The sequence below is a fragment of the Heloderma suspectum genome, chromosome 1, assembly GCF_057233095.1.
Source record: "Heloderma suspectum isolate Gila_16-S chromosome 1, 16-S_ref, whole genome shotgun sequence".
In the NCBI taxonomy this organism is placed as follows: domain Eukaryota; kingdom Metazoa; phylum Chordata; class Lepidosauria; order Squamata; family Helodermatidae; genus Heloderma; species Heloderma suspectum.
The window spans coordinates 221,505,172-221,522,077 of NC_139458.1; the positions used below are offsets into that span (position 1 = coordinate 221,505,172).

The 16,906-nt window shown below is 39.1% G+C and overlaps 1 protein-coding gene across 10 annotated transcripts in view; it reads right to left on the reverse strand.

Moving 5' to 3' along the window:
• Positions 1-355: 355 nt before the first annotated feature.
• Positions 356-16,906, reverse strand: part of USP40 (ubiquitin specific peptidase 40) — a 70,750-nt gene continuing 54,199 nt past the window's right edge. For 6 of the 10 annotated variants that reach the window (XM_084819961.1, XM_084820003.1, XM_084819968.1 and 3 more), the window contains 7 exons: positions 14,976-15,070; positions 13,889-14,007; positions 13,342-13,407; positions 12,948-13,158; positions 7,276-7,371; positions 5,983-6,074; positions 4,643-4,835 (listed from right to left, as the gene is read on the reverse strand). In XM_084819961.1, coding sequence (XP_084676087.1) covers positions 4,727-4,835; positions 5,983-6,074; positions 7,276-7,371; positions 12,948-13,158; positions 13,342-13,407; positions 13,889-14,007; positions 14,976-15,070 — 788 coding nt within the window. In that variant the 3' untranslated portion in view covers positions 4,643-4,726. Of the gene's footprint in view, positions 2,795-4,642; positions 4,836-5,982; positions 6,075-7,275; positions 7,372-12,947; positions 13,159-13,341; positions 13,408-13,888; positions 14,008-14,747; positions 14,883-14,975; positions 15,071-16,906 lie in introns of those variants that run through there. The other 4 variants (XM_084819987.1, XM_084819951.1, XR_014785762.1 and 1 more) reach the window with 3 other exon arrangements.

The following is a 16,906-nucleotide window of genomic DNA, read 5'->3' on the forward strand; positions in this document are numbered from 1 at the left end:
CAAGGAGGTCCTTCCATTTTTCCTATGGCTTTATTTTCCCAATTTCTATCCCATTGACTATTCAAAATGTGTTGGTGATCAATAAAATAGTTCAGTGCACCTGGAGTTCTCCTGCCTTGTATTTGGTGCTCTCCTACCTTTCTTTTTCTTCCCCACTGACTGCATCACTAGTCCTTCTGCTAGCTGCATATAGTCCCATCCCCTTTCACAGTTAAGACCAGGGCTTAGGTTTGCTGCATGATTGTCTATGACAGGCAGAGCCCCCAATCCAGACTGGGAGTATGTCACACTGAGGGGGGAAATTTGCCCCTCCTCTGACCCCACTCTCCGCTGCTAATTTGTGAGAATACAAACAGACATTTAAATTCTTTATTCTATTTGGCAGTACAAGAAAGATCAGACTTATTAAAGACCAGACTTAATAAAAATTAAATATAAAAAAATTATTTGCTTTGCAGAACTGTGGGACCCAGAACATCCATTTCAAAGGTACTTTTAACAAAATTTTCCATTATACAGACTGTCCCATAAGTTTGTAACAAAATAAATCAAGCCACCTTCAGAAACAACCTGGTTTTGAATTGCTGCGGCCACTGTTGTATTGTTTTATTAAAGGCACATACTTTTTGAATAGAAAAAATTCTGAGCCACAGATCAAATAACTTCATTATTCCAAAAGCAAAACAAAACCTACAGGTTTTCTTTGTAAGGGCTACTTCCAGATTCTTTAACTAGTAGCCTTTTCTGACATGGATATATCTTTCTTTATGGGAGATATTGGGATTCCATAGTAGGGAATGAATACTGAACAGCTGAAACTTGCTTGAACGCCAAGTGATCACTACATCAGGAAGGAATTTTATCCTAGGGGCAATTCTACTATTTGGCTCTATTAAACTTGTTTGTATTCTCTAGTAGAGCAATATATCGAGTTCCCTTCTTGGGACACAGTATATTGTCTATTATGTGAATCACTTAAAACTAATCTTCTGTTTTGCATAGTATTTGGCTAGATGATAAAATTCCTTCCAAGTAATATGCTTTGGTTAATAACACAAACAGCAAAATGGCCAAAAAATCCCATGCACAGGAATAACTTACAAACAGTTACCACTTTCTCTCCATTAGTATACTGAAATCTTGGTAATCAATTTTGCTTGTACTAACACTTGTCTTTTCCTGCCATTCTGTTGCCCCCCCCCCAATCATCCGTTACTTCTCTCTTCCATTTACACACACTCTGTATCCTCCTTTAATGGCCCATTTATGCAAAGTATTCATCCCAATACCCACTGTAAGGTTAGACCCTCTATTCACTGGAGTTCATATTACAGCATAAATAATCTAAATGTACTGTATGTGTTGGGATAAATATTTTTGTGAAATGGCCAGGGAGAGAGGGAGCTAGTGACACAAAACCATTTGCTGGAACAGTTAAAAGAATGTTCCCTTTGCTAAGCCACTTCAAAATGAACAGTAGGTACATCTTATCCAAGACTGTGGGGGGATTCCGAAAAATTTCTACAACGTTCAGTAAGCTATGCACAAAAACAATGTTTTATGGTGGCTTTTGTTCATTCAGGATAATGTAGAAATATTAGGAAGCTTATGCTGCCTCAAAGACATTTCTGCAATTACATAAACAAAATGCATGTATTGACTTATGAGACATATAGGCTAGCTGCTTCTTAAGAAATGATATGCAAATGTCAGTAGGCATTCTGATACTAACTACTCTAATTTTCTGTTTCCAAGTTTTCCATCTCCATTTGTTCACTTTGGTAACATAGCACTTTTCTCAATGTTATGGGATAGATGCAGAGTTGTATGAACAGATGATATTCTCTTCCAATCCCTATCCTATCTGTGGGGAAGAGTAAAAGAACATCTTCCCCCATTGTCCACCCAATGCACCTACCCTACCTCTGATGCCCACTGTTTGAACAGGGTATACACGCATAAAATCCAACATGCCTAGGCCCAGACCATGCTGTCAATTCCCAGATTTTATCTGGAGTGTCGATAGCACTCTGCAGGCCTATCTATACAATCCATATTCAAACACTGCACCCACACATAAATATGGGACAGGCATGACTGGGTCAGGGAGACAAAAAGGCATGACCTCACCACCCACTGCACATAGCAAATTATCGAGTACTGCCTGAACCAAATGTATGGTAATCAAGAATGAGAGAACACATACCTAAGAACACATAGGGATGTGTGTCATTAATTCCCCTCTCTCATCTCAAAAAATGGCTGTAGACAGCAGGGCACCTTATAAAGCATCATTTTCCAGGGACATTCCCATATTCAAAATGTAATACAAAAAGTAGCCCCCCAATTCTTTCCAGTGTACATATATCTAGGAGGGAGAAAACCTTATAGCACAAAGATTAAAACACATGACTATTACAAAATAATGGTTGAGAGATTAAGCTATTCATATGTGTTCTCATTAATAAAGTGCTGATACCCACCCTGAGAGTAAGTGCTGAAACTATAACAGAACTAAAGTACTTCCCCACAATATAGGGAGACCCAAACCACCTTCAGTCATTGCCCAATGTCGCATCAAATATGCAGGTGCACGTATCAGGGAAGACGATTCCTTGGCTAGTTCAACTGAGGCAACTCCATTATAGTTCAGTAAGATACTGGTGAGGTTTGTCCAGCCCTAGTAAGTCAGCTGAAAGCTCCTACGCTGATGGACAGTGCTGCTTCGGGTTTATGATGCTTGGTCATCTTTTTTCCATGGAAACAGTCATTCTGCATACAGTCAGTTTGCTGACTATCAGAAAACAAAAACAGATACACTATTAAGTTACAATTTCCAGAGGTAGCAGCATTAGTCCGTTGCACACTTGCAGCAAAAACACTGAAGAGTCTGGTGGCACCTTAAAGACTAACAAATGTATTCTGGCATAAGCTTTCGTGGACACTCCACTTCAACAGATGCAGGAAGTGTTAACCTCAAATTCGCAGATTTCTATACACATGCTGGGGGCCACCTTAAGGTAACTGACAAGAGTGTCCTGGGCAGCTGAAATGTACCCCCGCTGGTTTCTGAACATTGCCATTCCAGATGTCAGATTGGTCTCCATTTATTATTTTGCATAGAGATTGGCCTGTTTGTCCTATGTAGAATGCAGTTGGGCATTGCTGGCAAATGATGCTGTATATCATGATGGAAATGAACAGGTGTATGAACCTTTGATATTGTGGATGGCATTATTAGGTTCTAATGGCCATTACTGAACAAAGGAATTTCAAAGACAGATATCAGTGTGAAATTACTGAAGGTTAATCACATTGCAGTGTAGTGTGGCTCATCATTGCAATGATGTCTATGTAATCACCCAATGTTTTGTGAATGGCAACTGTTAATTATCACAGTCTGTACTTTCTGCATTCAATTCCCTTCTGACAACCCAGTTTACATCTCCCTCCATTCTAGTATGTGTATATAAATCTGCCAATTTAAGGTTAACACTTCATCTACCTGATGAAGTAGACAGTGTCCATAAAAGCTTATTCCAGAATAAATGTGTTAATCTTTAAGGTGCCAGAAGACTCTTCATTGTTTTTACTATTAAGTTAGTCAGCTCAACTATTAGAAATCTATGCAAGGCAGATTTGAATTCGTGACATAAATTTCTTTGAGCAAATGTCAAAACATTACAGCAACTGGTATCCAATTGCAGAATAGCTGTCCCATATATGAATAAATACCACCATACAGCCTTATCAAATGCCTTGTTACAGTGGTTCATGGCCTTTAGGATGCAATCCGATGCGCACTTACTTGGGAGTAAGTTCCACTGAAATCAAATGAGGTTTATATCTGAGTAGACCTGTATAGGATTGCAATGTTAGAGACAGTCCCACCTTGAGAAGTGGAACAGTTAAGACTAGAGTGTCTATCGCATCTCTGCATTTGGTCAAGACTTTCCAAACAGAACTTATTTAAAAGAATGAAATTTGGAAATCAGCAAATAGATACAAACATCATGTACCAGCCTGACTTCAGAATATGTTTGGCAGAGTTTCTGATGTATTTGTGAAATATCAAAACATAGGTAAATTTGCCCATATTTGACAGGAATACAATTCTGCGCAAGGCTATTAGAAAAATATCCTGTCTTCTTTAAATATATTGTTCAATATGAAATTGCACGTACCATTTTGGTAACCAGGTGAAAAGAGAGCACAAATAATTTGTTGCCAGCAAATTGGTGCTGAGCAAGCTTTTATTGACTAAGGTCTAGAAATACATACAATTACCAGAACATGATATTTGGAAATGTTAAATGTAGAATACAATATCGATGAACACATTAACTGCATGTAAATACCTCTGGAGACATAAAACCTAATGCAAATGAGAAATTTCTGCAGGATTGGAACTCGTTTGTAGGCATGTGTTTTCCTTTTTCTTCTTTATTGCATATTTGCATTATGCAATCATTATAGTATCTCATAATAAAAAATAGAAGAATTGTAGGGCAATTGTAGCACAAACCTATGCATGTCTATTCAGAAGCAAGGCCCATTAAGCTCAGTGGGACAGGTAAGTCTCAGGTAAGTGGTATAGGATTGCAGCCTTAGGCACACTTACTTGGGAGTGAGTCCCCCTGATCAGTGGAACTTACTTGTGAGTAGCTGGTCTCCTAAATGTGGTGTAAAAGCTATACATTTGATTACTGCTGAACACATTTGAAGATTAGGTAGAATTGCAGCATATCATAGTAGATAGTTTCCATAGTTGGTTTCCAAAAAGGAAAGGGTTCCGTAGATCAAAATATCCCATTCTGCTCACTGAAGGATCCCTTCTGGTCACAAAAGACTTATTTCATGAATAGAATCTCCCTCAGCTTACGTAACAGAACATTTAGAGCCAATCAAATACTTTGTCCTATACCATCTAATACTCAAATACATACAAACAATAGGGTTTTTGTGGCATTAGTTAATGTTAGTCATGATTAACATTAACATGGTGGTTTCTATTAAACTCAGATTTCATTTTAAAATAGGATTTGTTTTTTAAGTTATTTATTATAATTTATATTTTTTAAAATCCAATATAAATTTTAAAATCTCATTTTAACACATTGATATTTATCTACCTTGCCACAGATAAAATGTACAAACAAGCTCAAATCTTTGAGATTATGACTTTAAAATAAAAAATAATAATTTGTTCTGCCTCTAAAAGCTTACTTTGGTGTGGACTATTAAACCTTTTGTTTGACTCACTGTGCATCATGTAAAAGTACTGCTGACTATTCTTCTCCTTAATGTGCATATATTTTCACAATTACCTTTTACTTGGTGCCAAATCAAAGTTATTGCCCAGCAATTTAAGGAGGTAGATGCTTTACAGCTGCAGTGGGCAACACATGGCCTCTGCTGCCCCAATGCTGCTGAAATTTGTAGAAGCAAAACACAATGTTTTGCTGCTGAATTTTGGTAGCAAACCACTACACAAAAATAAAAGGAACATTTTAGCCTAAAAGTTGGCAACAGTGGGAATGCAGCCTATGTGTGTGTGTGTTTGTATAATCAGAAATGGTCCCCAGACCCACCAACGTTGCCTATCCCTGCTTTACAATAGCCATCTGCAACCATAAACACTCTGGCTTACATTTACTGCTGACTTCAATAATATGTATTTATGAGTGTGTAGATTAAAACTGGAAATATACTATTAAAGATGTATCTGTAACAGCTAGCCTGTAAAAACATTAAATACTCCTATATTACAGGGGCTTCTTCAGTGGAATTTTAAAACAAGTCTCTCTTTTCTGAATACTTTATATATAACTCTTCTGTTAGGTACTCGACATACTTGCAACATTTGAGGACACAGCTGGATTCATTATGCTGCTTTATTTTGTTATTACTTAATTGTTTTATGGGCTTCTCAGTGAAGGAAAGGTATGGTATAAATTCTATAAATAAGTAACATATATTTACCTTGTTTTTTCCACAGCAAATTGCTTCTGCATTTGTTTTCCAATGTCATCTTTTATGGTACTGAAGTCCTTACTTCCATCAAGCAGGAGATTCTGTTGCCAGAAGTATTGAAATTATTATGAAAACAATTCCTAACAGTTTTCCACTTACAAGGGAGAGAAATTTTACCAGTGACCTTTTATTAATGGTATTAAACTTTAATAACAAGATTCATTTACTATTTTCATATTCTTTTGGTTATATTAATACAGTAAAATATTTATTTCCTAACTTTATTCACAGTAACATTTTATTCTGGAATAATTTGAGCTCTGCAAATTTCACATGACAAAATTCTTGCATGAGCTCTCTGCCCAATACAGAATTGGGAATCAGAGTGAAGTCATGTTATAATATTTATTTAAAAAATCTAACATTCTAAAATCAGGCCACAGCCTTTAGCAGCTAACAGAATAATTATAAGAAAACAGGCAAGAATGGCACTGAAAAGAGCCAGAATAGTTAAGGGGTTGAGGGGAGAGACGGGGAGCTTGATCTTTAACAGAGGAATCTTGTATCGTAATTCAAATCAAAAGCAAGGCAAGTATAAATGATGTGACCTCACCCATAGCTATAAGGTACACAGAGACATTTCAACGAAAGAAATTTTCAAAACCTGCTCAAAAGGATTGCAGTTTCTGCACACACACGGACACAACTGATTTCATCATTCACAACTAATTAATAAAAGGTTCCAGAGTTCTTATAAACACAGATATATAAACCAAGTAGAAAAGCTAGTAAGAGAATATGGACCACAATATGCAAATATTTTGAAAACGTATATCCTACAAGTGCAAGTGATTTAAGCTCCAATTCTATACCCACTTCCTGTGAGGAAGCCCCACAGAAGTAAATGGAACTTTCTTTGGGATAGATATGTATACGAATGTTCTGCTATATCATAAGCTCAAAGGAATTCCATTAAGAAACTCATCCAGGTAACCTCTATGCCTCTCCAGCCCTACCATTTGCTTTCCTCCAACTCTCTCCAGGAGAGCTACCACCTGCAAAACTCATGCCCTCCACTCATTACAGGTTTTGTTCTGACCCAATTCATCTTTCTATCAGGGAGCTGTTTTCACAAAACTCATATCCTATCCTGTCATGAGAGGTTGTGGCAGAACATGTTTGTATACCTTTCCTACTTGGGCGTGTGTGTGTGTGTAATTCTGCTATCACTGTGATAAAGTACATCAAAACCCTCTTGTTAATAACACGCTGTAACAGTGAATAAATCAATTAATTACTCACCTTCACACCAATAATATCTCCATCCTTCAGACTGTAAGGGTTCAACTGTAAGCTGTCACTTTTCTTCTTCCTTTTCTTCTTTGAAACTTGCTGTGTCTGAATAAATTAAGAACTGACATGACAAAAGCACCATAAACTAGCAGAGATTATTGTGCAGAAAGTGGGAGCATTTTACAGTCCCAAGTAAAAATGTATTATGTATTTTTATGCTTGAAAAGTAATTAGTAATTTTAAAAATAAAAACTCGTAAGAAGTTACATTATTGAGGGCTGTCTCCACATCTCAACCTGAATATTATGTTTTATGGACTTGCTCAAAGAAGACCTCAATGCAGCCATTTTCAGATGTATGTCTACAATATTCCATGAAATAAATGTAAGTATGCAGAAATTAGGACTACATCAAAAAGAGGCCTTGCTGGCCATTCTGTGACCAAAAGAATGTTACCATGTAGTATCTTGAAGGCAAGCCTCCTTGGTGGTGGCACCCATCCCCTGGAACACCTTCCCCCATGCAGTTTAGGAGGCAGAAAATGTGGTATGTTTTAAAGCCTCCTAAAAATGCACTTGTTCACCCAGTCTTTCTCTGGCTTGTAATTAATTGCTGCCCCATAAAGAACTATATCCCCTTCATGGATCACTGCCTTGTTGTGGCGAAGGGGCTTGTGTAACTCAGTGAAGCCATAAGCTATGCCGTGCAGGTCCACCCAAGACGGACAGGTCATGGCAGAGAGTTCTGACAAAATGTGGTCCACTGGAGAAGGAAATGGCAACCCACTCCAGTATTCTTGCCAAGAAAACCCCATGGAACGTATCACAAAGCTAAAAGATATGACGCCGGAAGATGAGCCCCTCAGGTCGGAAGGTGTCCAATATGCTACTGGGGAAGAGCAGAGGGTATTTCCAAGTAGCGCCAGAAAGAGTGAAGCGGCTGGGCCAAAGCCGAAAGGACACTCAGCTGTGGATGTGTCTGGTGGTGAAAAGAAAATCCGATGCTGTAAAGAACAATATTGTTTAGGAACCTGGAATGTCAGATCAATGAATCAAGGTAAACTGGAGGTGGTCAAACATGAGATGGCAAGATTGAACATCGACATCTTGGGAATCAGCGAACTAAAATGGACAGGCATGGGCGAATTTAATTCAGGTGACCATCATATCTACTATTGTGGGCAAGAATCCCTTAGAAGAAATGGAGTAGCACTCATAGTCAACAAAAGGGTGGGAAAAGCAGTACTGGGGTACAATCTTAAAAATGATAGAATGATCTCAGTACGAATCCAAGGCAAACCATTCAACATCACAGTAATTCAAGTCTATGCCCCAACCACTGAGGCCGAAGAAGCTGAGGTTGATCGGTTCTATGAAGACCTACAACACCTTCTAGAACTAACACCAAAAAAAGATGTCCTCTTCATCATAGGGGATTGGAATGCTAAAGTAGGAAGTCAAGAAATCACCGGGATAACAGGCAGGCATGGCCTTGGTGTACAAAATGAAGCAGGACAAAAGCTAATAGAGTTTTGCCAAGAGAACACGCTGATCATAGCAAACACTCTTTTCCAACAGCACAAGAGGCGACTCTACACATGGACGTCACCAGATGGTCAATATCGAAATCAGATTGATTATGTCCTTTGCAGCCAAAGATGGAGAAGCTCCATACAGTCAGTAAAAACAAGACCTGGAGCTGACTGTGGCTCAGATCATGAGCTGCTTCTTGCAAAATTTCGGCTTAAATTGAAGAACGTCGGGAAAACCACTAAACCGTTCAGGTATGACCTAAATCATATCCCTGATGAATATACAGTGGAGGTGAGGAATAGATTTCAGGGATTAGACCTGATAGACAGAGTGCCTGAGGAACTATGGACGGAGGTCCGTAACATTGTTCAGGAGGCAGCAACGAAATCCATCCCAAAGAAAAAGAAATGCAAGAAAGCAAAGTGGCTGTCTGATGAGGCTTTACAAGTAGCTCACGAAAGAAGGGAAGCGAAAAGCAAGGGAGAAAGGGGAAGATATACCCAACTGAATGCAGAGTTCCAGAGAATAGCAAGGAGAGACAAGAAGGCCTTCTTAAATGAACAATGCAAAGAAATCGAGGAAAACAACAGAATGGGAAAGACTAGAGATCTCTTCAAGAAAATTGGAGATCTCAAGGGAACGTTTTGTGCAAAGACGGGCATGATAAAGGACAAAGAAGGCAGGGACCTAACAGAAGCAGATGAGATTAAGAAGAGGTGGCAAGAATACACAGAAGAACTATACAGGAAAGATCTGAATGTCCCTGATAGCCCTGATAGCCATGATAGTGCGGTCACTGAACTTGCGCCGGACATCCTAGAGAGTGAAGTCAAGTGGGCCTTAGGAAGCATTAGTAACAACAAAGCTAGCGGAGATGACAGTATTCCAGCCGAGCTATTTAAAATCCTAAAAGATGATGCTGTTAAAGTGCTGCATTCAATATGCCAACAAATCTGGAACACTCAACAGTGGCCACAAGACTGGAAAAGGTCAGTTTACATTCCAATTCCAAAGAAGGGCAACGCCAAAGAGTGTTCAAACTACCGCACAATTGTGCTCATTTCACATGCCAGCAAGGTGATGCTCAAAATCCTACAAGCTAGGCTTCAGCAGTATGCGAACCGAGAACTACCGGAAGTACAAGCTGGGTTTCGAAGAGGCAGAGGAACTAGAGATCAAATCGCCAACATTCGCTGCATCATGGAGAAAGCAAGAGAATTCCAGAAAAACGTCTATTTCTGCTTCATTGACTACGCTAAAGCCTTTGATTGTGTGGATCACAACAAACTGTGGCAAATTCTTAAAGTGATGGGAGTACCAGACCACCTTACCTGTCTCCTGAGAAACCTGTACGAAGGTCAAGAAGCAACAGTCAGAACCAGACATGGAACAACCGATTGGTTCAAAATTGGGAAAGGAGTACGACAAGGCTGCATATTGTCACCCTGCTTATTTAACTTATATGCAGAGTACATCATGAGAAATGCCGGGTTGGATGAATCAGAGGTCGGAATTAAGATTGCTGGGAGAATTATCAACAACCTCCGATATGCAGATGATACCACCCTAATGGCAGAAAGCGAAGAGGATCTAAAGAGCCTCTTGTTGAGGGTGAAAGAGGAGAGTGCAAAAGCTGGTTTGAAACTCAACATTAAAAAAACGAAGATCATGGCATCTGGCCCCATCACTTCCTGGCATATAGAAGGGGAAGAAATGGAAGCAGTGACAGATTTTACTTTCTTGGGCTCCAAGATCACCGCAGACGGTGACTGTAGCCATGAAATTAAAAGACGCTTGCTCCTTGGGAGGAAAGCTATGGCCAACCTAGACAGCATAGTAAGAAGCAGAGACATCACCTTGCCGACAAAGGTCCGTCTAATCAAAGCTATGGTTTTCCCAGTAGTAATGTATGGCTGTGAGAGCTGGACTATAAGGAAGGCTGAGCGCCGAAGAATTGATGCTTTCGAACTGTGGTGCTGGAGAAGACTCTTACGAGTCCCCTGGACTGCAAGGAGGTCAAATCAGTCCATCCTAAAGGAAATCAACCCTGAGTGCTCATTGGAAGGACAGATAATGAAGCTGAAGCTCCAATATTTTGGCCACCTAATGCGAAGAGAAAACTCCCTGGAAAAGACCCTGATGCTGGGAAAGACTGAAGGCAAAAGGAGAAGGGGATGGCAGAGGATGAGATGGCTAGATAGCATCACGGATGCAATGAATATGAACTTGAGCACGCTCCGGGAGAGAGCGCAGGATAGGAAGGCCTGGCGTGCTATGGTCCATGGGGTCACGAAGAGTCGGACACGACTGAACGACTGAACAACAACAACAAAGAACTATATAGAAATCCAGGATTTTAGTGTAGCTGGGATTGGGCAGTAGTCCATCTATCCAAAAACAAAGGATAGTAGCAAAGACAGGAGTTCATACTCTTTCTAACTCAAGTCTTATTAAAAATTGTGATTTTTCCCCGAGTTTGTAAGCATTAAGAAAATTGCTCTGTCAGTGCATACAGATAGCCTATGATTACTATACCCCACTGCTACCTCTACACAGAGTATTCACCAATGTTTCCAAGATGAAGAAAATAATTCTTTAACATGGACATTGCATTCCTGATAAGTTATGTGATATTTTGGCAAAGGCAGAGATGCCAGAAAATCTGGATCATTTGTATGTGCACATACCAACAGTACCCTCAATCCACAGGACACGTATGAAGTGCTCTGGCCAAGTACTTGATAGCGTTGTGGTGAGTATGTGTTGGGTAAAATTCAGGGAAAGGATTTTACTGTCCAGGGCTTAGATAAGGCACAGTTATCTTTGTTCTGTCATACTTAACCGTTTGGGTTTAGGATGTAAGACAGCAGGCTCAGGCTTGGGCCTGGCTGACACTGTATCACTGTTGCCTCAGTGGGCCATTTGCGGCGTGGACCGATCTGGAGCTGAGGAACAAACAGGGGCTAACTGTATATTTAGTCATTTAATGCACCACATTTGGCTAACTAATTTCCTACCTAAGAGGCGTGCAACCTCTTAAGCCAGGATTGTTAGTTTGGGGCTCTTATCTAAGAGGCGTGCAACCTCTTGAGCTTCAGAGAGCCTGAAACTCTTTGAGATTTCTTTGTAACTAAGTTCGTACCTGAGAGGCGTGTAACCTCTTCAGCCTCAGAGAGCGTGCAACTCTCTGGGGAGGTTCTACTTTTGCTTATTTCTTTTATTTCAATAAATCTCCTTTTCTTTCATCTACACTGGTTGTGTGCATGTTCTTCTCCACCTCATAAGATCCCAGACTTCTCAGCCTGATCAACTGGTGGTCCTGGGTAAACTGAAATCCATATTTCACAGTATTCTTAACAGGGTCTTCTCTACTGTGTTTATTATTTACTTATTTTTAATTTATATATTTAAAGAACTTATTCCTCACTCTTCAGCTGGAGTTTATGCATCTGTTCTTTTCCTCTCTTGTTATTACGGTGCAATCCTACACATGGTTACACAGAAAAGAGTCCTACAATTCCCAGCATGGCTGGCTTGAGGAATGTTGATAGTTCCGGACTTTTTTCTGTCGAAACATGCATAGGATTGCACCCTTAGTTTCTTTTTATATATCCCCCACAACAAATACATTTTTTTGTTAAAGTTCATGACGCCTCTTGTGTGAATAAACTTGAATAAAACACTTTTCTGCATTAGTGCTGTCAAATTCCCAGCATCTTCTGCTGGCTTAGGTTTCTAAATGTCATGAAGTGTGAGTCTAAGCAACAAAGTATGTGCACACACACAAGGAAAATGTACAGGCGTATTGAAGCAGTATTTCCTATGCATGCAAATTACAATAACGTATCACTGTGCACTTAAATTTTTTCCTTTAAAACATGTCCGTGTGTGTGTATGTGTGTGTGTCTTATCCCACCCACCCCAGAAAACATTTCTGCAGGCACCCACGGTAAAGGGGAGGTCATGAAATTTCGCTCATTCCTGCACCCTTGCCCTCTCTACCCCCAACATTTTAATCGGTAAACATTTGGCATAGGTTTAGTATTCATAATCTTTTGTCTGGATAATGTGAAATGTTCTTTTGTTGAAGGAACTGTTGACAATATTATTTCATGTCCGACATATTTCCCCTGTCATCTCTTAGCTTACCCAACTGCATATTGGCATCCATTCAAACTTCTCAGGAGAATATTTAGCAATTTCGATTTTCTCCACTGGTAAGGAATAGTATGCAGCAATTCTTTGTCTCAATGCAGATGCTGTACACTCTTTGGAGATATCCCATGCCAAATCCACAGGGTGGTCATAGTCTCTCTTCCCTGGTATGCGCATCAGCATCCGCAGAAGCAAATCCTTCGGTCTGTGATCAGAAATACACACAATGCAATTCTTATTCTCAAAATACATGCCTACATAAACTTCACAGAGGCTCCATAAATTTCCTGGTCTTTTAAAGAAAGATTCTACAGGGAAAACCTAGAATATGATGATTGAAAATTCTCTTTTAAAATGTGTTTTGATGAGTAGTGGCTGTATATCTTACCCAAGATTCTCTTCCTTACATAAAGGCTCTATACAAATGTCCACTCTGTTTCCTAGTTTGAGTTTACTAGAAAAAATAGATAATATAAATTCAGTACTAAATATTGTATTAGGCGGGATTTAATTATTTTAAATTAAATTAAGAAATAAGTAAATAAATGAAGTTAGACTTTTAAATGCTGGGTATTTTAAAATCACAGATTGCCAGCATAAGTGTTGTCAAAAGTTTCAAATGCATGGATAGAGCTTTAATAGCAAGAAATCTCTATAGAAGAAATAAAATGCTTTCCTGAAACGTAAAAAAACACAAAAATTGGCCTATGCAGCAATCAATGACACTTTTTAAAAACATTATCAAACAAGCCTGTGATAGAAGAACTGAAAGAACACTTAAAGATAGTGGTAACGTACATTGTATTAACATTTAAGTTAACTTACATGAAATCCTATATGTCTACTCAGAAGTAAGCCCCACTAAATTCAATGGGACTTACTCCCTGGTAAGTGATTATAGGATTGCAGCTTTAATGTTGTAGTTAGGAACCTACTAGAGTTGCTCCTTGTTGTTTCTTAAAATCTTGTACGGGCGCTTATCTTCCATTGCCCAAACTCGGAGAAACCGAGGTAATGGAATACTGAACTCTTGAAAGGATGGCAAAGTCATCACCTGAAAAGGAAAGTGCTTTGCTAGCATTTTTAGAATAAATAATAGCTGAAAAACATAAAACTCCAATCCATGTTTGAGATGTATTTTCTCACTTACAGAGCTACAAACGTAAGCATCATTTTAACCACCTGTTCACATCACAATTTTTTTTTAACATATGTAATATTTTTCCAACATGCTTGAACCACAAACATGCCAGACAATCCAAAGTATTGTTCTTGTTTTTAAAATCTAAGAATGTATATCCTAGGGCCTCTTCAGAAAATACGTCCTTCCCATGCTGCCACCTATATGCAATGCGAGCATCCCATATAAAATGCAAAGATCGTGCAAGAGCTCAGCCTGGAGACCTTGGGAGAGCTACTCCCATTTGAAGCAAGAGAATTCTGGGCTAGATGGACCAATGGTCCAATTCAGGATAAGGCATTCCTATGTTAATTATAGAATGGTTTTTTTCGCCCCCACTTGAAAGCTTTCCCTGTTTGCTAAGTGTTGACAATCTATCCCAAAATTTCACAAATATTGCCACCAACCCCTTATATCCCATATATGAAAGACATCCCTTACCCCTTAATCAAGGAACAATGTGAAAATGCAACATGATTCTTCTCAACACCAAATATATTACTTTTGCATATAGCAAGATGAGAAAGTCCTGCAATCCCTAAGCAACTTTTCTGATCAAAGTGCAACATGACTCTTTCAGCCAGGACCACATGAAAAGAATGATGGCATACCACAGGAAGTTAATAGTATATCACAGAATAGTAGGGTTGGAAGGGGCCTATAAGACCATCGAGTCCAACAATCCCAAAGGTCCCGGTTTATACTTACCACTGAAAATGGCATCTAAGCAAATGCCATATCAGAACATACTGGAGATAGAGGAAAGGAAATAAAAATATATATTAATAGAACGTATTTAAAGAAAAGATGGTGGCACTCATTAAGAAAAGATAACGTCTAACCTGCATCTTCAGGTCTTCCAGGAAAGCTTCTCTTGAGATTTCTATATCACCCACATAACATAGGTCAACTTCACTTTGTAGAAATGTTGGCAAATCTTTAAAGGACATCAAGAGTCACAATTGAAAGAAATTTTGAGTTCTTAACTTACACAATTAGCAAAACAAGAGTTTAGTGATCGATCATTGAACTGTTTCAATCAGTCTACTGTTAAAACAAGTTCAGATGGGTCCCTTCATAATATCTAAGAAACAGCTTTACTCTTTGATCAATCCTCCAAGAAAATTTTGATGATACGCAGAGCTGAAAATAATTCAAACTAGATTTGTCGTCATTTTTCCTGAAAGTGGCCTGATTCATACGTAACAGCAAACACATTCCAAACTTGGAAAATTATGGTCATTAGTTACCAAACAAGGATATCAAACCTCGATCGGATCCTGGATTGTTTTTAAAACAAGTTTTTTGAGTTTATATATAATGAGAAACTGCAGGTTATTGAAAAAAGAAAGGTGAAGCTTTTAATCTGAAGAAGGAGAGGAAGTGAAGGAGGGAAGAAGCACTCCTTCCACACATGAAGGAGGAGAGGAATGGGAAGGGAGGGAATAGCATGCGAGTCCACAGGCCAGTTCGCACATAACCCATGGGCTGTTAGAGACTAGCAGGACAGAGCAGACACCCAGCCACTTCCACTTTTAATCAACAACCTATGATCAGCCATTAAGTCACTGAGTAAAAGTGGAAGTGAAGAGTGTGTGGGAAGCATAACAGTCCATGGGTTGTTTACACCATGGCCTATTGCTACGTCTGAATCAGGTCAGCAGCTCACTGTAGCATATTCTTGTAACAACAAAGAAGGGTCTGACCACGTCTGAATGGACCAATGAGTGTGTCCTTAACGAAACATTCCTTGCCCCTCCCTGGTCTTGAAATTCTTGCCTTATGTTCAGTTTTCTACTGAACATAAGGCAAGGGATAACATTCTATCCCACTCCCTTGTTCTTAGGTTTTTAAGGGCACACTCCCACACATGTTTAGATAGAAAGAAATCTTACAACATGTATGGCTGGCTGGGGAATGCTGGGAATTGTAGGACTATTTTCTGTCTAATCATGCACAGAATTGCACCCTTAATTAATTATGTGTAGAAAGGAGTTATGTATTAAACTCTTTTAGTGTACTTTTAGTCTTCTTTTGTAAAAAAGAAAACAAAAACATTTCAATAAAATATAAATAAAAAACCAGCTGCACAACATGCAAAAAATTCAACAGATCTTTTTGACATATCTGTTGAGTTAATCTGACATGTCACTCTTTTAAAGCCACGGAGCCTCTGTCAGGAAAATAGGTGGCGATCCTAATCCACACACCCATAGTAATATTTTAGGTCATGATAAGGAGGTTTTACAGGGATTTAATACTACTTGTAGACAATGAAATTGAACTGATGGAATTGTCTGAATCCAAATGCACACGCCCTGAAGTGTTCAAATTCCTTTACCCCTAATTATTATTTAAAATAGTTCTTGGTCAGCTTTCAAGGCAAGACACCCACCCAAGGCAACGTAAAGCATCAAGTACAAATTAAAGAGAAAGATACTTCAGAAGAGTTGTGTTTTGTGACTTGGGAGGAAATTCCCTCCCCTCTCTTTTGCCAACAATTTCTATTCCCATCACAGTGCCAGACGGGGCTCCTTCCCTCCTTTGAAAGCTGTCTACGTAAACAAAAACATTGTTTTTGTTTCTAAGTGGTATGCTCTTTCCTTTCCAGAGGTAAAGTATGTACAACCCAACTAAAGGGGGTGGGGCGAACCCTCTCCCAGTGCCTTACAGAGCTGCCTCTAGCAGTTGCACTGACTGCAAGCAGCTGCTGTTTCTCCTAGCAACATTTCTAGTGTTTTGTGAACCCCTGCCCACTCTCTACAGTTCCTTA